Below are 18,157 nucleotides of genomic sequence, written 5' to 3'. Positions count from 1 at the left end.
CTTTGGCGACCAAGTCAATAGGGGAAGTCAGATTCCACTTATCCAGCATGTTACTAACTTAACAGCTGCAGCGATTCACTTAAAAATTATGGCAAGGAAGGTTGTAAAAATAGGGCAAAACTCGCTTAAGAAACGTTTCAGAAATTTGGGACTCAGTTGTGGCCGTAAGTTGAGGACTGCCTGTATTAATAATACCCTCCGGTTTTTTGCAGCAACTCTATCCCAGTCAGCTTTCCTGTCTCTGAGATACGACGAAGACCTGGATGAGATTAGTTCCGCCTCTTCGGTTGCCCAGTCTTTGGACAATGAGGACCCTGAAGCAGTGGATCAGGAGGAAGTGGAGGAGGCACCAGACCCAGCCCCTCGTCACGCCCCGCTCGTCCGGATGCCGTCGGTCCAGCCTCCCCTGTTGTCGCAGCCCCCGCCTCTTGGCAAACCCCACATTACAATGGGCACCCTAAGTGAGTCACCTGAAGAATTGAATAAATTGTACGACACCCAGAGACCCTCCCTTAGGGAGGTGCTTGGTTAAGACCTGTGAAAAATGAATGAATGAGGGGGGGGATCCTTGGTGCTCTCTGAGCTTGCTTGCTTTCTTGCAGGCGTTTCGTGACCCAGCTAGGTAACATCATCAGTGCTAGAAGGGCGTGGGGTTTGCTATCAATTTATATTCTGGTGGCTTGCCCTGCTCAGTATTGACGGGGGTGGTCTTAGAGGCTCTTCGGTTGGGCTGTTGGCTGTTGGCTGCTTCAGCAGTAAGTGTGAAAAACAGACTTAAATGCCATTTTTTGATGCCATCATAACTTTGGTCCCTATGTGAAGTCAAGGTCTCCTGACGTTATCTGAAGCTATCCATTCTAGCTTGCAAACGAGAACCCTGGTTTGTTTTCCCACCACCACCACCCCGTGGTGTTTCTCAACCTGGGCCGGTTTTAGGAACTAAAATAATTCCTTTTTAGAAAAAGGTAAAAATGGATCTTCCCTAACGCCGGCAGTCTTAAGGGGTTGATGTGCGTGACTGAACGATGAGGGAGAAATTTATTTCGTCCCATAAAGATCTTCCACGAGGCGGCTTCAATTGCTTTCTGGAATGGCAAAGAAAACCGTCCTAAGCCGTGGCAGCAGTTCCTCCGGTTCATCTATTGGGATAATTAGCGTAATTGGCCTCTGAGGAACGCTTACCTTCCATTTGGGAGTCCAGAATTGCGATCGTAAAACAGACTCGGCCTCTGAATCGTGGCCTGGATCCAGCTGAAGAGAGACTGTGCGGTCCTGCCTCTTAAAGGGCTTCTGAAGGAAGCAGAAATTCCTTTGAGGAGATTTGTTTTTCAAACGGAGAAGGCCCTGGGGGAAGAGGTTCATACGGTGGGAAGCAAATTAATTGCCCCACCTGGTTCAGGATAGGCCTTACTTAAGGGAGCTGGTGAGGGGTACAGATAGTCCTCGACTTAACAACAGTTCATTTAATGACCAAAGTTACAGCGGCCCGGAAAAAGGGGACTTGTGACTGTTTTTTCAGAGTTACATCCTTTGCAGCATCCCCCACGGTCACGTGACCAACACGGGACTAGCCCGTAGTTCGTTTGGCTTAGCCTGGTGTAAAATCAAAGTTTAAAAGATTCCCCCAACAGGTCAGCTCCCAGAATCCTTAGCAACAGATACCAGCTGGGGCATTCTGGGAACTGAAAAACAGAACTTGGAGAGCCTTTCAGCTTCTCAGCAACGATGGAGGGCCGGTGGGGTGAGGGTTCTGGGAGTCGAAGTCCCCTAAGTCCAGGTTCTGTGCCTTGGCCAGCAAATCACATTCAGAACAAGCCGTGGTTTGAAGCAGGGGAAGCCACCTAAGGAGAGCAAGTTTCTTCAACCTAGTTTCATAGTCTTGTGACTGCTTCTTTCGCCTTGTTGGGGCTTTTGAGATTATCATGAGTGAAGCTCTTCTCTCTTCCTCTTCCAGTGTCTACCCCTAAACCTGTCCTACCTGGGGCGGAGAACACCATGTTGGCAACAAAGACCGTGAAACACCGAGCCCCCGTTCCTTCGGTCACTCTGCCAGCCCCCCAAGCTGCTGCAGAAGCTGCCTTGAGAAGACAGATGGCAAACCAGAATCCAGGTGAGCTCCAGGCATAAGCGGGGGCCCCCAGAGTCCAAATTTTCCACTGCTAAGCAAGACAGTCTGTTGTGTGACTTTTAATCACCCCCCCCCCGAAGCACATTTCTATGTGTAAAGCATTTTTTATTTTATTTTGCCCACTTGGAGACGTACCCTTGCGTGCGTAACATCTCCTGCTCCCTTGTCCTTATTCCACAGTGGTCAACACCTCCCTGACCGAATCGACGCTGAAGAACGTCCCTCAGGTGGTAAATGTCCGAGAGCTGAAAAGCAATGGGTCTCCTCCAACGGTTTCTGCAGCGATGGGGTAAGTAACTTCTGCTTTCCTCCTTTCTCCTCTTCTAGTAATCTAGAAATGTAATGTAGAAAAATTCTCTTTTATCACGTAGAGGGTGACGCTGTGGTTTGCAGAAATAAAAATGTAAATGTTTGAAGTTCTTAGTTTGAGATTCCAGCATAGGTTTTTGGGTTAGGGGTCCTGGGTGCTCTCCGAGCTTGGATGTTTTCTTGCAGACGTTTCATTACCCAACTGGGTAACATCATCAGTGCTAGTCGGGAGTGCTGGCTCAGGAATTCTGGGAGTTGAAGTCCACTAGTCATAAAAGAGCCAAGGTTGCCTACCCCTGGTCTAAATCCACCCCCTCTTGAATTCCATTAACCCTTATCTAGTGCCAATTTAGTGCTGACTATTACTTGCGGGTAGACGTGGGCAATAAATCAGCCTAACTGGAATTTAGCGCCTGGTCCCGATTCTTCAGGCCTGACAGTCAATGAATAAGCAAGAATTTAATTCTGTTGAAACAGATTCTTCTCCCCTAAAAAGCAAAGACATTGGGAGTGGATTGAGTTCATTCGGTGTTAATGTTAATTTTTTGGCTACAACGTGTATTTATACCTGGCAAAAATAATAATAATTTTTTGCAGGCTTCAGTGAAAGATTTTTTTAAAAAAAATGAATAAATAAATAAAGTGGGGGAGTGTGCTGACTTTCCACAATTGTGTTTTATCCAGTTTTCCAGCCATAACAAGCAGCTTTTCCTACTCCGCTAGTTGTCCTTGAATCTCTCTTCCCTGAGCAGCTGTTGTCCAAGCCAAGAACACCCAGTGTTGCTTAGCGGAGCAAAACTCTGCTGACAGCTGGACATTTTGCCTTGGAGAAGCCGGACAATTAGAGACAATCAGAGTAATAAGACTTTTTAACTCTTCCCCACAAGGTGGGCTGCAGTTCAGCCCCCATCATCCCTGCCTAGCAGATCTTGGCTAGAAAGATGGTGTGGGGTCCATCCTACACAGCTGGATTGACCCAACCGAGCAACTTTCAGAGGAAAAAGGATGCACACTTCCCAAAATTAATGAGTTAGAATAATAGGATTGAAAGGGGCCTTAGAGGTCTTCTAGTCCAGCCCCCTGCTCAAGGTAAGAAGACATATACCATCCCACTCAAACGGCTGTCCAGTCTCTTCTTGACAACCTCCAGGCTCTTGAGAACTTCTGGAGGGAAGCCGTTCCACTGAATAATTGTTCTCACTGTCAGGAAATTTCTCCTTAGTTCTAGATTGGATCTCCCTCTAACAAGCTTCCATCCGTTGCTGTCATGTCGCTTTTTTTTTTTTGAACCGTCACTAAACGAACTATTGTCAGTTGAGGATGGCCTGTAACGATCTCTACACTGGAAGCAGAAAGAAAACCATCAGATGCTGCTTCTCTGGTTTCGGAGTTCGAGAAAGAGCTGGGAGGAAAATGCTCCGCTCGCTCCACAATTATCCCTGTCCTTTTGTAGCTAGTAAATTAGGGCCTGCGTGAGTTTGTACAACGTGTATCTGCTAAGCTGCTGCCTGTGAGAGACTATAAATCTTCCTCTTTGTACTTCCCACTGCAGGGTGAATCCATTAGTCTTTTGTTTTATGCTGACCCTGAAAATTTTGGCAGGAGTTGCAAATAAGGAGCCAGTGAAATTTTATATATATATATTTTTCCCCCCAATTTCTCTGCTGAGAGTCTGGCCTGAAGCCACTTCATCACTCTTAGCTGTACGGGAGCTGCATCAGTCGATTCTTGGCCAAAAGGCTGTAATTCTTATTGTAAACATCAGATTTTCAGCAGGGAAACCTAAGTTCTAGTCTCTGTTTGGCCATAGTCTTCCATGACTTTGTGCCAGCTGCTTGGTGTCCCAGCCTACCTCACTGGACTGTTGTTACGGAAATATTAACTGGGCAAATCTGCCTTGAATTTTCTTTAATTTGGGTTGAGTTCTGTTTCTCTCTTCCTCTTCCAGGTTGTCAGTTCCTCAAACTGCTGCTCAAGGTGTCCATCAGGTTTTGGCAACCGCGGCAACAAATCAAGCCCACCAGGTACGGCTGACCTCTTGGAAGCCGAGTCCTTCTCTTCAAGGGAGAGTGAATGGGTCGAAAGGAAGGGAAAGCTGGAGGAGCTCAGGTTGAGTGGTAGACTTGTATACCGCTTCACAGTGCTTTACAGCCCTCTCTAAGCGGTTTACAAAGTCAGCATGTGCCCCCCCTCCGCCCCCCAACAATCCGGGTCCTCATTTTACCGACCTCTGAAGGATGGAAGGCTGAGTCAACCTTGAGCCGGTCAGGATCGAACTCCCGGCAGTGGGCAGAATTAGCCTGCAATACTGCCTTCCGACCACTGCGCCGCCCCTGATAAGGGAAGGAAGGAAGGAGGGGGAAAGGAAAAAAAAAGGAAGATAGACAGGCATTTTCCCGAGGCTTCCCTCAATGGAAATTTCTCATCTCCTGCTTTCTGGACAGGGAGGGAGGGGGGGCTGCCTGTTTTCTAACCAACCCTTTTTTGTTTAACGTTTTAGGGACCCCCGTCGAGCACCCTGAAGGTGTTGACGCCGCCCAGCTCAGCAGCGGCGACCGTAGCGTCCGCCAGCCAGACCTCAGCTGGGAAAAAGAATTCAGGTCAGTTCGGATCAACTGGAAGAGGTTGAAAGCGCAAAAGAGGGGGAAGGGAAAGCCGCTAAAACTGGAAGCGAAACCTCTGCCTTCAGCCCCTTTCCTGGCCACTTACAGAAGACAGAAAAACAGACCTGGAAGGTCTTCTAGTCTAACCCCCGCTCAGGGCATTTTCTTGCCAAAAGCGATTTATTTTTTATTTTTAAATAATAATAATAATAATTATAATAATAAAAAAGAGACCTCCGCTGGGCTTTTCCGCTTAGCAACAGAAACATGGGGCTCAATTGCCAAGAGTCGTAAATCAAGGACTACCTGTAAGAAGATTCCTTTGCAGCGCCTTGCCAAGCCCTCTCCTTCCACTTTCCGCCTTTGGCTGGCACCTCCCAAGGGGCTTGCTTCCTAATTTCCCCCACCCTCAGCTCAGCAGGAAAAGAATCGCGGCCAGCAGGCGTATTTTCCTCCCTAGGCTCCAGCACAGGATCCGTCTTTGAGACTATCAGAAGAGACAGAGGGAAAGCAAACCAGATCTTTGACCTTCTCAGTGCAGCAACATCGGGGGGGGGGGGGGGGGGGCGGGGAAACAAACAAAAAAAAACACCCCAAGACATTGATAGAACAAAAAGTCCCAGTGATTAAAATCCGGATTTTTAAGTGATCTGAAGCCAATCTGGCTTTCCCCCATTGCCTTGGCTTGTCGCAAAAGGGGATCACGTGATCCCGGGATGCTGCGGCCGTCATAAATACTAGCCAGTTGCTAAGCATCCCCGTTTGGATCACGTATCCCTGGGGGCGCTACAACGGTCGTTAAGTCTCAAAAACGGTCCTAACTCACGATTTTCTGGGCCGTTGTAACTTCGAACGGACGCTAAATGAATGGATTTAAGTCAAGAAACGGCCTGCGTTTGTTTATTTCCAAGATCTGCCTGGCTGCTCGTCTTGAAACCCAGCCCTGGCTGGCTGGAACCGCGATTAAATTCCAAAAGCTGAAATTCAAAACTTCGCACCTCCATCTTCCACCTAAGAATACCCCAACAGCCATCCACGGGGTCTCTCCTCAATTAACCCCACTGCCTGGGTCAAGAACTAATCTTTACGGCCTGCCAGAGAGCTGAAAAGGTGGGGGCCACCCAGATGTGGGGCATTATCCCACATTTTCAATTACACACCATTTGGGTAGATTAAGCATAATCCCGTCTTACAAATGCTGAAGCCAGGAGCTGAGTTTCTGCCACTGCTAAAGGCACGTATGCAGCCACCGGAAGCGTAACTCAGTTTTTGGTGGAGAGTTTGAACTCTGTAGGATGAGATCTGGAGAGGAAAGACACGGCGACCAACGAACCAATTTAGGATAGTTTATCTTTTTTCTTTCCTTTCAAACCCGATTATCCTACAAGCCACAATCGAGCGGAAGTAACTTTCTGTCCCTTTCTCTTTGTACGACCTTGGGTGGCCAACGGAGCGTTGAAATGCCGCAGCTCAGAACAGGCCCAGAGAAAGAGGTCTGCAGACTGGCAAAAATAATCACGCGCTTAAGCTGCGTTGAGCAGATCAGCCAGCTTCCCTGCCGTGGGTCAGCTGAGCCGCCCGCTCCGAGCTTTGCAGCACGCTCAGCAAAAGCGTGCAGGTGTGCCAAAAGAGAGCCACACCAAGAAAGTCGAAGCTTGGGGCTCGGTGAGCTGAGCTGATGCAGGAAGGTCGGCGAAGGAGAAAAATGGAACCGTGCAACGTTCACGAGTTTGGAGAACTGGAAAGCTGCTTTTCAACTCTCCGTTCCCAATGTTTAGCGAGTCTCAGCTCACTGTAGAAAGTGGGGAAAATCTGTTCTTAAAGTTGATATTCCTAAACGCCTCTGGGTGGTTATAAACCTTGGATGCCCTGGAATTCTTGGTGCTCTCTGAGCTGGTTGTTTTCTTGCAGACGTTTCATTATCCAGCTAGGTAACATCATCAGTGCTAGAGAGGAGGAGGGGGGGAGAGGAAGTCATCCTTCTCTAGCTCATCAACTCCTACTCCTACTCCTCCTCCTCCCTTCTAGCACTGAAGATGTTACCCAGTTGGGCAATGAAACGTCTGCAAGGAAACAGCCCAGCTCAGAGAGCACCAAGGACCCCACAGTTCAACCCTGAGCTGCAAATATCATTTTTCTATTGAAACGTTGCTCTTATATGAAATGCGCAGCTTTGGTGCCACCAGGATTTCCTCTTGGCGGAGGGGGGGGAATCACACCTTGCAAAGCCATCAAAATTTATTCCTCGGAACTACTAAATAGAAACAGCGCAGAGGTGGCTGGAAATGTCGGGCGGAGATGCAGGATTTTTCGATTTTGGGTGATTAACTTTTGGCAACTCTTTCTTACAATCCAGGCTCCACAAAGACTGTTGCAGCTGTCACCACGCCGGCAGTGACGTCCATCTCGGCTGCAGCTTCCCAATTCAGCAAAGACTTCACGTTCGCCCCATCAGGGTCAGTACTGACCATCTTTTCGTCCTTTTTTCCTCTCTTCAAACCCTTGTGTGGCGTGTGGTGGATGTAGCACCAAGCAGTGATCTAGAGGCTCAGATTTCAGCTTTGCCAGGAAGTTGGCCCTCAAAAGAAGTCTAGCTGTACTTTGGGGACATTGCGAGCAGGATAAGAGCTGTGACACAACTTTTGAGTCTTGGCACCTTCCAGGAGGTAGACACCGTCTCCCAGAATTCCACAGCCAGCACGGCTTCTGCAAAGAATCCTGGGAAGAGGAGTCCACACCTCCAGAAATTGCCACCCTTGGAAAACCTGGCGTTACAAGTAGTAGTCCTTGAGTTACAGTCATTCATTTAGTGACTTTTCAAAGTTACAGCTATCCGGGGTCCTGACCGGATAGAAGCAGCAGATAAACCTTAACCCCGTCCACCGAGGCGACTCTTACCAATGTTTGTTTGTTTCATTTTCAAACTTAGGCCTGGGTTTAACTTTGCTGCGGCCCCTGTTCCTGCTGCGACGTCGGCCTCTTCTGTTCTGGCAGGTAAGGTTGAGCAGGGGGTCAGGCTAGAAGGCCTCCGAGGTCCCTTCCAACTCTTTATCCTTTTATTCGTTCTGTTATTCTTTTGGCAGCTACAGCCACCCCAGCGAAAGAGCTGAACCAGCCTGAAGCCTTTTCCCTCGGAGGAGGAATAAAATTTGGCCCCGCACCGGAGGCCTCGTTTTCTTTTGGGGGGCCCAAACCCCCCACCCTTTCAGGGGCCTGTGCCACTGCAAGCAGCGGCTCTGGAGACCCAGGCCAGGGCGACGGACAGGCGGTGGAGACTTCCCTTCCCTTCGCCAACACCCCCAAACCGGAGGGCCTTCCCCTCAAACCGGCCGATCCAGCCAGCCAGGCCTCCGCGGCCGGAGAGACTTTGGGCAGCTTCTCCGGTCTGAGGGTTGGCCAAGCCGAGGAGAACGTCAAGGCCGCTCCGGCTAAGGGACCCTCCGCCAGCGTGCCGGGGATGCAGCCACCTGGAGTTCCGGTTGGAAACGCTCTGTCGGCGAGCAAGCCTGCAGAGGCCGGCCTCGCCCCCTTGACCACAGCGGCTAGTCTGACAACCGGTGGCATCTTTGGCAGCGCCCATGTGGTCCATCCCGGTCCTCCCGGCCTCTTCAGTCTCGCAGCGCCAGCGGGCGCTGGCAAGACTCCGTTCGCCTTTGGGGGTCCTCAGGCCAGCGCCCCCCAAGTGTCGTCTTCCTCATCTTCGGCCCTCCCGCCGCCCACCACAAGCCTCTCCTTCGGGAGTCTCTTGAGCTCTGCGGCCACGCCGGCGGCCCTCGCCAGCAAGGGAGAAGAAGACGTCAGAACGAGCCCTGCAGAGAAGCCGCCTCTGGCCGAGGGTGCCACAGCCCAGGATGACCCCCAACCGCCTGTCCCGGCCCCCGAGCAGCGTCCAGCAGAAGTGGCCCCTTCAGCAGCTGCAGAGACCAAAGGAGGGCAGCCCACTGCTCCTTCGGAAGCCGTGCCTGGCAAAGAGCCGGCTCCCACGTCGGCGCCCGGCCAGGCCAAGACTGAGGGGCTTCCTCCTCCGGAAGGCCCTGCAGAGGGGCAGGCCCCAGCCTCCCCGCCTCCAGTGGCCGTCAGCTCCCAAGTCACGGAACCCACGGCCTCCTCTGCCAACACGGCTGCGTGCACGCAAGCGCCGGCCAACAGCCCCTCCGCCTTTACACCAGCAGTCTCCACCTCTTCTGGCTTCGCACAGCCCACTGGACTCCCTCCGCCGCCTCCTCCTCCTTCTTCCTCCTCCTCCGGCTCGGCCTTTAGCCAGCCCTCCGCTGCAGGCTTGACCAACCCTTCTGCTCCACCCGTCTTTGGCCAGGTGTCCGTGGAAGCCCTCCCGGTCTCCTCTCCCTTTGGCCAGCCTCCGGCCACCTGTCCGTCTTCCTCAGCCGTCACCACTGGGTTCAGTTCCTTGGTCTTCGGGACGGCAGCCACGCCGGGCTTCGGCCAGTCGGCGTTCGGACAAGCCCCTGTTTTTGGCCAGTCCGGCAACACATCGAGCGGCTTTGCGTTCAACCAGGCCGGCTTTGGAGCTCCTCCGTCTTTTGGGCAGGCGGCTTCTTCCGCCACCCCGGCGTCCAGCAGCGGGAACGTCTTTGGGGCAGCGTCCAGCACCAGCTTTGGACAGCCTTTAACCAGCCCTGTGTTTGGGCAGAGTTCCGGCTTTGGACAGAGCGGGACCATCTTTGCGAGTCCAGCCTCCATGACAACCACCACCCCAACCTCTTCGGCTGGGTTCAGCTTTTGTCAAGCTTCCGGTAAGACCAACCAGGTCGGGGATGCCTGTGTGGACTCGCGGTCGTCCAGGCCATCGTCATGCCAACGACGCTTTTCCACGCTGCGACCGGACTTCCTTATTTTTCTTGGAAGACCTTTCGCTTCTCCTCCAAGAAGCTTCTTCGACTCTCACTGGATGGTCTTCAAAGGAAAACGAGACATCCCAGTCGCATCGTGGAAAAACATCTTTGGCATCAGGCCAGGGATGGGGCTGCAGGTGGAAGAAAGTCCCTCTGGGGGGACATTCCTGCAGTCTGCGGGACGGAAGGTGGCCCCTCCGGATGACCCTCGCCGGATTCCCAAAGGGTGCCGGGTTCGTTTTACCTGCTGCAGGGAATCCTCGTCGTTCAGTGATTGTTCGCAGTTACAACAACATTGAAAAAAAGAGACTTGCGGCCAGTCCTCGCAGCTGCGACCATCATAGCATTCTCACAGGTCACAGAAACAAAACGCAGGTTGCTCGCCCACCGGCGTGGACGTAGGACCCAGGGTGGCCTGATCGCCATCCGCAACCTTCCCAGCCAGCTTCTGGCCACTGCTCAATTTCTCTTGCTAAGGGGGATAGTCATTAAGAGGGGTTTGCCCTCATTTGACGACCTTTCTTGCCACCGTCCCGAGGCGAATCCCTGCAGTCGTTAAGTCAGTAACGCGGTTGTTAAGCAAACCGGGCTTCCCCACCTGATCACGTGACCCCTGGACGCGGCGACCGTCAAAAGTTCGAGTCAACTGCCAGGCCTTCCAGTTTTTGACCCCATGACCGCGGTCGTACGTGTGAAAAATGGTCGCAATCCCTTTTTCCCCAGTGCCGTTGTAACTTTGAACGGTCGCTAAATGAACAGTTGTAAGTGAAGGACTTACCTGTATTATGCCTAAAATTTTCAGAGTCGCCCAGAAATGAAAACGGGCTGTGTTTCCATTGCTAAGCGAATCAGGCCGATTTTGCGATCTTTATTGCCGGGGTTGTTAAGCAAATCAGTGCAGTTGTTAAGGGAATCGAGGGGTCATTGAGTGAAACGGGCTTCCCCCCCCCCCACTTTGCTGTTTGGGAAGGTCACCGATAACCACCCCAGGAGGCTGCAGCCACCATAACTGCCGTATAAAGGGGAGGCACAGAAAATTTTATTTATTTTATTTATTTTATTTTAATTCCATTTATTTAATTTCCATTTAAAATCAGGAAGAGACCAAGTTGTGTCTTCTCTTCTTTTTCATCCCTTCCCCTTCCCCTTTTCCTTTTCCTTTCGCTTCCTCCTCCTCTTCTGTGTTAATCAATCGATTGACCATAGTCTCTCCACTCTCCCCATTATGTGGGACGTGGGTTGATGTGTTGGTAGCCACGTCGTATCTTTGAATGTGATGTTTGGGCCTCCCCCCCCCCGAAAAAAAAATTACGACCAGACATCTAATGACCTTTGCAACGTCTCTGTGGTCATGCGATCACCGTTTGCATCTCTTGAGTGGTCACTAAACAAAGGGTTGTAAGTTAAGGATTATTTGTATGGGTAAAAATGCCAGTGTTTGGTGTCCGCAAGCTGCTTAACCTCCTGTCTTTGCTGGGTTTTTGTTTCCTCTCTTGACTCTTTCAGCGTTTGGTTCCAGCAGCCCAAGTACCGTATTTGGCCAAGCCACCAACACCAGCGGGAACCTCTTTGGCCAGGTAATTCTTCCTTTCTGGGGGCAAAAACTGCACTGGGTCTGTTGGGAAGAAAGTACTGTCCAGTTGCTTATAACTGAAATCAACAGCCACTTAAGTATGAGCCGGCAGCGTGCTGCTGCAGCCAAAAAGGCCAACGCAGTCCTAGACATTTCACGACAATGAGAACCCTTAGCCAGTGGAACGGTTTGCCTCCTTCCCGTCACTGGAGATCTTTAGGAAGAGACTGGGCAGTCATTTGTCCAGAATGGTACAGGGGGTTGGACTGGAAGACCTCCAAAGGTCCCTTCCGACTCTGTTATTCCGTATTCTGTATTCAAGATCAGAATCAGACCATCAGCCTGGACTGGCAGAGATGCGCCTCTCTCTATCGTCTGGCTTTTGGGGTGCAGGGGAGGTCCTGCTCCGTGTTGGCCCCCTCCTTTGAGAGACTTTTCTCCCCACATTTCTTACCTGCTGTTTGGCAGATCAGGAAAAAGGATGTGGTGGTTTTTCTGAACATTTGGACCTCCCACGGCCTGTGGCAAGGGCAGATGACCAGGGTCATCTCCAGCTGAAAAATACAAAGGAGATAAAATCCATGCTCCCTGCTGTTAACGCTGCAAATCCGAACAATTTGGGAGGAAAACCAGCTCCGGAGACAAGTCAACAAGTTTTATATCTATTTTTGAACCATCAAGATTTTTTCCTAGGCACCCCCAAAGTTGCACGAATGCTGATTATTACTACTACTACTACCACTACTACTACTACTACTACTACTACTACTACTACTACTACTACTATTATTATTATTATTATTATTATTATTATTATTATTATTATTATTATTGCTGATTTCCCCTTCTTGTCGTTTCCGATTGGCTTTCAAACGTAATAAATCTGCCTCCCCTTTCATTTGGCTTGAATGTCTGAATAGCCTACGCTTGAGATTACACACCGCAGGAGTTGGACAGCCTGCTCGAGCAAGGGGGTCAGGCTAGAAGACCTCTGAGATCCCTTCCCGCTCTGTTACGCTGGGACTTTTCACGCCAGGGTGTCTAGCAAAGGCTTTTTTTCGAATCGGACACGGTCGGTCTAAAATTCTTTGCTTGGTCTTTCGCAGCCATCCTCTTCCAGCGGGGGTCTCTTTGGATCCGGCAGCGGTGGAAGAGCAGGGGGCTTTTTCAGCGGCCTGGGAGGCAAACCGAGTCACGAGGCCGCCAACAAGAACCCCTTCAGTTTTACCAGCAGCGGTTTTGGCTCGCCAACCAATCAAAGTAAGCAGAACTGAGCGCTCAGCCACCCCAGCCCGCCAGTGGAACAGCAGTCTCTCCGCAAGCTGCATGCAGATCTGCAGGGCAAAGCTGCACGGCTAGTCCTCACTTAGTGACTGTTCAGAGTTACAACGCCACTGAAACCAGTGAATTGTGACCGCTTTTCACACTTTCACACCACAGCAGCATTCCCCGCCGCCACCTGGTCGGAATTTGGACCCTTGGCAACCGACGGTTGCTTATGACGGTCGCAGCGTCCCGGGGTCGTGTGAATCCTTGCAGTTGTTAAGTTAGCCACACGGCTGTTAAGTGCGTGTTACTTACGACCGCAACTGGGCCCACAATTTCTGTGGCGAAGCGAGACATTCGTCGAGTGAGTTTTGCCCCGCTTTACGACCTTTCTTGCCATGGTCACTAAGCGAACCCCTGCAGTTGTTAAGTGAGTCACACGCTTGTTAAGCGAGTCTGTCTTCCCCCATTAACTTGGCTTGTCAGAAGGAGGTCGCAAAAGGGGACCCCGGGACGCGGCTAATCGTCATGAACGTGACCCTGGGGACGCTGTGACGGTCTGAAAAACGGTCGTGGGTCACTTTTTTCAGTGCCGAACGGTCACCTGTAGATTTGCCCTGGCAAGAAAAGAAGAGAAACCTCTTGTTTTTCCCTCCTTTCCCCATCGCAGATACATCGAATCTTTTTGGAAACAGCGGTGCCAAAACTTTTGGGTTCGGCACCGCTTCCTTCGGCGAGCAAAAGCAGATGGGCACCTTCAGCTCCAGCGGAGGAAGCGTCGCCTCCCAGGGCTTTGGATTCTCCAGCCCCACCAAAACAGGTACTGCGTTTCTGCAGGATCCAGTCTGGGCCGGTCAAAATTAACATTATTTAGGGTATGAACCCTCTATTATTAGATAAGCACCCCCTTCAAAATAGCCACTGTCTAATATTTTTTTTGGGGGGGTGGGGTGGGGGAAATCAGTGGGCAGAGTTAGAGAATATAGCCCTCCACTTAGAGCCCCAAATTTCTGTGGTCAAGTTGTCAGGTGTGTTTTGCCCCATCTTAACGACCGTTCTTGGACCACTGCCCTTGTTAGGGTTGTTAAGCGAATCCGACTTCCGCCACTGACTTTGCTTGTCCGAAGGCTCCAACGGGATGACGTGGCCCCGGGACACTGCGACCGTCCTAAATAGGAGTTGGTTGCCCAGTGTCCCAATTTGGATGCCGCCACGGTCATAATGCGAAAAACGCTCCTAAGTTGCTTCCTTCAAGCCTTGGTAACTTCGAAGGGCATCACTAAACGAAGGGTTGGAAGTTAAGGACTACGTATAATTTAGAGTATCCAGGACAAGCTGCAGAATGCAATGGCTGCTTCAGAAAAGCCCAACAGATTGCCTCCAATAGTCCCGGTGGCCTGCTTTTTTATTTTGACCTCCCTTCTCTCTTTTTCCACCCTGGTTTTTTTTCCCCCCAGATAGTTGTGTTTACAACCGGGGTGGGGTGGGGGGTATCTATTACATTGGCCTAGTAGACTGAAATTTCACCCAGGGGTATTAAAAGCCTCCGTAGTCCCAAGAAGAGGAGAAAGAAGGTGGGGGAGAGAAGCAAGGGAAAGAGAGAGGAAGGAAAAGGAAAAGGGGAGATAGGAAGGAAGGAAGGAAGGAAGGAAGGAAGGAAGGAAGGAAGGAAGGAAAGAAAATAAGAGAGAGGAAATGAGGAAGGGAAGGATCAAGGCAGAAATTCACACAACCAATAATCCCCCTTCTGGGCGAGGGAGAAACACAAAGCCAGGCTCAGCAAGACCCCCCCACACACACAGATTCTCCCCCCCCTCCCAGCCTCAAGGTTTTTCTTCGCTGCCCCTTTCAAAAGAACAGACCGAACGGTCTCTGAGCAGAAGCCGCTGGCCTCAAGGGACCGGCCCATCTGCACGGCAAGCTGAAAGGAAAATGGAAGGGGTTTTTTTTCCCCCGGGCAGGGCTGATGATGCTCCAGACGCACAAAAAGAGGCCGGGCTTCCAGATGGAGGCAATTTTATTTTTTTTTTGGCCCGGCCAGCCCCCCCCCCCCCCCCCCAAGGAACCCCCTCTCGGCTAAGGGTCGCTTTCCCCGTCAATTAGCAGGTCAGGCGGAGATCTCTTAAGAGGCTTCCTCCTCCAGCCTGGCTGAGATGGTTGCGTTTTCCCAGCGCGACCAGAATTGCTACCTTAGCAACTGCTCTCGCAGGCGAGGGTGGCGGCGGTGGTGTGTTTTTTTTTCTTTTTCCCCCCCTTCCCTTCGCTCCTTCGGGCTGCAAGCTGCAGGCCGCAGCGGCTTCCGCAGCTGCCCTGCCTCTCTCCTCGCATGCCGGCTCCCCCCATCCTGCCCTCCTCCTTCAATCCATGTCCAAAGGCTTCCTGGTTCAGACCATGCCTGTTGAATGCCGGCCTCCCTTCGGCAGTAAGTGCGCGGGGCTCGGATGCTGTATGCTTCCGGATGGGTGTTTTGGGGTTTGTGCCGGCGTGGGAAGAGCAGGGAACACTTGCTTTTTCAGCCTCTGGAATGGAGGGTGGGTATTGCAGGACCCTTCCCCTGGCCCGTCCCCCAGACCCAGCTCAGGCCCGTCTCTCTTGGCCCCGGGGTGCCAAAATTTCCCACGCTCTGGCCGAGAAAATGGAGAGGCAGGCAGGCCCTTTGCCGGTCCTCAGGGCTGAAATCCTGCAGGCAGCCCAGGTTTAGGGAATCACCCTTCAATTTGGGGGGTCCAAATGCTTTACCAGGAAGGTGGGGGCTGCCGGTGGTAGGAGCGCGCCCCAGGCTGAGCTTCAGTGCAGCTGTAACCTTGCTTGGGGTTGACTTTGATGGGGGCGGTGTTGATCGATGTGTATCTATAAGACTTCTGTCCCTCTTCTCTTTTTTTGCCTCTGTTTTGCTCAGGTGGCTTCGGAGCTGCTCCAGTGTTCGGCAGCCCTCCCACTTTTGGGGGTTCCCCCGGGTTCGGAGGGGTGCCGGCATTCGGTTCAGCCCCAGCCTTTTCAAGTCCTCTGGGCTCGGCGGGAGGCAAAGTGTTCGGTGAAGGGACCGCGGCGGCCAACACGGGCGGATTCGGGTAAGCTGGCAAAAAAGGCACTCCTATGTTTCTGGACCTCATGATTTCCCTTCCATCCTTGCATGCCTGTATCACTTCCGCCATCCAGCTCCCTTCCTTGTTTTTCAGGAGGGAGGGAAGGAAGGAAGAATAGAAGGAAAGAAACAGGAAAAAAAGAGGGAAGGAAATAAGGAGGGGGAGGGAGGAATATCTCTAATCCTGATCTCTGCGGCATTCCTCTCTTCTGTTGGGCTACCATGTTGGGCTACCAAGAAGGGGCTATGCACCAGCCCAGCCCAGCCCTGTCGTCTTTGCAGTCTCCTCGGCCCTCCTAACCCCACTCTTCTCTCTCTCCTTCCCCACTCAGCTTCGGCAGCACGGCCAGCACCGTCTCCTTCGGCACCCTGGCGGGTCAGAACACCCCCACCTTCGGCTCCCTCTCTCAGCAGTCGACGGGTTTTGGCACACAGGGCAGCGGCTTCACTGGCTTTGGGTCCAGCGGAGGAGGTAGGAGAGGGAGGGAGGGAGGGGAAAAAGGGATGAAGGAAGATGAGAACGGGGGAGGAAAGGGAGGAAAGAGGAGGGAGGGAGGAAGTTAGGAAAATGAAAAAGGGAAAAGGAAGAAAAGAAGTAAAGAATTTGAAAGAGGAGACATTAACGCTAAGGTGCTGATCAAGAAACCAGAAATCGGGGAATTCTAGCGCCCCTTAGACGTGAAAGCCGTCTTGGGTGACATGGGGCCAATTACCAGGTGACGGTGAGTTCTAGTCCTGCCTTAGGCATGAAAGTCGGCCAGGTGACTTTGGGCCAATCACTAGGAGAGTGGGAGTTCTAGTCCTGCCTGAGGCACGAGGTGCTTCTCTTTCAGCCCAACCCACCTCGCAGGGTTGTGGGGAAAATAGGATGAGGAAGGAGCATTGGGTAGGTTCCCCACCTCGAGTTTCTTCTGAGATAATAAAGGTGGGATCAGATCAAATAAATTAGGGCTTCTTGTGTGGAAAGGAAAGTGTTTTGAATCCTGCTTTGAAACCCTTGCCTTCTTCTCTTTTTTTGGTCAATTTTTGCAATTCCTTCTTTGCAACTTCCCTAGTAATCCTTTTCTCCCTCTTTCCTTTTCCCCCCCCTCCCATAGGATTTGTCTTCGGATCATCGAACGCGTAAGTCCCGATCTCTGCCTTGTGTGTTTTCTAGTGGCTGCTTTCCGTACGCGAGAGCTTTCTTCTGGGGCTAAAAGATATTAAAAACGCTAATCCCAGTTGAATTTTTTTAATCGGCTGGAGGAGAGGCCGGCTTTGTTGGGCCTCTTGTGTCTCCTTGTAAGAGCATTAATGGAAAAGCCGAGGATCTGGCGGATGCTTCTACGGCTGGATCCACTCCAGGCTCTTCTCTCCCCATCCCTGGCTGCTTTTCTATAACTCCAGGCGGTCGTTTAGCGACAGAAATTTTGGGCCCCACTCTGGTCGTATGTCGAGGTCTCAAACAGAGCCGGTTCAGTCTTAACCAACCAACTTTCATTCTCAACCTCTCGTCATTATTATCTTTTTTTCCCCTCTTAGATCCGCCTCGGGATTCAGCGGCTGGAGAAGCTGAACAGACAAGGCCTCTTTCGCTGGTCCGGGACTCTTCTTTTTTTAAACGTCGCTTCCGCCGACTTTTTATACCAAACCACAAAAGGGGGGGGGGGGAAGCAGCGTGAAATTGCCTATTTTTTTTCCTGTTGTTATTATTAACAGAAACGTTGCTTGGCCTCTCTAAATAAAGCTATTTTATCTGCTGGTCTTTGAATTCCGCCTTGGCAAAACTCAAAGCCCGGAGAGGTGTTTTGTGGGTGTGGTTGTTCCATCTTCAAGAGGGATCCGTTGGGTTCCTTTCGACAAGGGAGCAGGATCAGGTAGAGCTCTGCTTGCCCTTTAGTGATTTGTTTACTGCAGGTTGCCCTCAGGTTGTGGCCTTGTATAACTTGGGACAGTTGTAAAACAAGTTGTTCAGCTGACCAATTGCGTTGTTATTCCTTTTTTGGTCGTTAAGCGAATGCCACAGGCATTAAGTAAACCGCGGTTCAGCACGGACAAAAGTTTTCTCAGAAACTGCTGGGGTTTTTTTGTGAACCCGTCATAAAACACAGTCAAATAACTGCAAAACACTGTCAGTGTGACTCAGTTACCGAATGTATGAAAAGCGGTCGCCTGACTGCAGTGATGGGGGGGTGGGCTTCATATCCATCACATAGGTACCCCCCTTGGCATCGTCCCAAAATGTTCGCCCGCTTCCTTCTTGCAGGATGCTTTTGTCAGCTTCCCAGTCTGGCTATAATGCTGAGATCTCCTTGGGGTGTCCCATCTACCTGCAAACCAGCTTAGTCTTAAAAAACAAAA

At 51.4% G+C, this 18,157-nt stretch overlaps 1 protein-coding gene across 1 annotated transcript in view; it reads left to right on the top strand.

Moving 5' to 3' along the window:
• NUP214 (nucleoporin 214) overlaps positions 1 to 17,567 on the top strand; it is a 33,191-nt gene extending 15,624 nt beyond the window's left edge. Inside the window, exons 22-36 of the mRNA XM_081339702.1 lie at positions 213 to 461; positions 1,955 to 2,110; positions 2,309 to 2,417; positions 4,386 to 4,461; positions 4,938 to 5,037; positions 7,397 to 7,496; positions 7,970 to 8,034; positions 8,124 to 9,794; positions 11,400 to 11,470; positions 12,573 to 12,726; positions 13,403 to 13,552; positions 15,632 to 15,803; positions 16,150 to 16,289; positions 16,915 to 16,939; positions 17,339 to 17,567. Coding sequence (XP_081195828.1) covers positions 213 to 461; positions 1,955 to 2,110; positions 2,309 to 2,417; positions 4,386 to 4,461; positions 4,938 to 5,037; positions 7,397 to 7,496; positions 7,970 to 8,034; positions 8,124 to 9,794; positions 11,400 to 11,470; positions 12,573 to 12,726; positions 13,403 to 13,552; positions 15,632 to 15,803; positions 16,150 to 16,289; positions 16,915 to 16,939; positions 17,339 to 17,372 — 3,272 coding nt within the window. The 3' untranslated portion in view covers positions 17,373 to 17,567. The remainder of the gene's footprint in view (positions 1 to 212; positions 462 to 1,954; positions 2,111 to 2,308; positions 2,418 to 4,385; positions 4,462 to 4,937; positions 5,038 to 7,396; positions 7,497 to 7,969; positions 8,035 to 8,123; positions 9,795 to 11,399; positions 11,471 to 12,572; positions 12,727 to 13,402; positions 13,553 to 15,631; positions 15,804 to 16,149; positions 16,290 to 16,914; positions 16,940 to 17,338) is intronic.
• The last annotated feature ends 590 nt before the right edge of the window (positions 17,568 to 18,157 follow it).

The sequence above is a fragment of the Vipera berus genome (genome assembly GCF_964194415.1).
Source record: "Vipera berus genome assembly, chromosome: 15".
Classification (NCBI taxonomy): domain Eukaryota; kingdom Metazoa; phylum Chordata; class Lepidosauria; order Squamata; family Viperidae; genus Vipera; species Vipera berus.
Note: the sequence above shows the minus strand (reverse complement) of the source record. Positions and strands in the feature narration are given on the sequence as shown.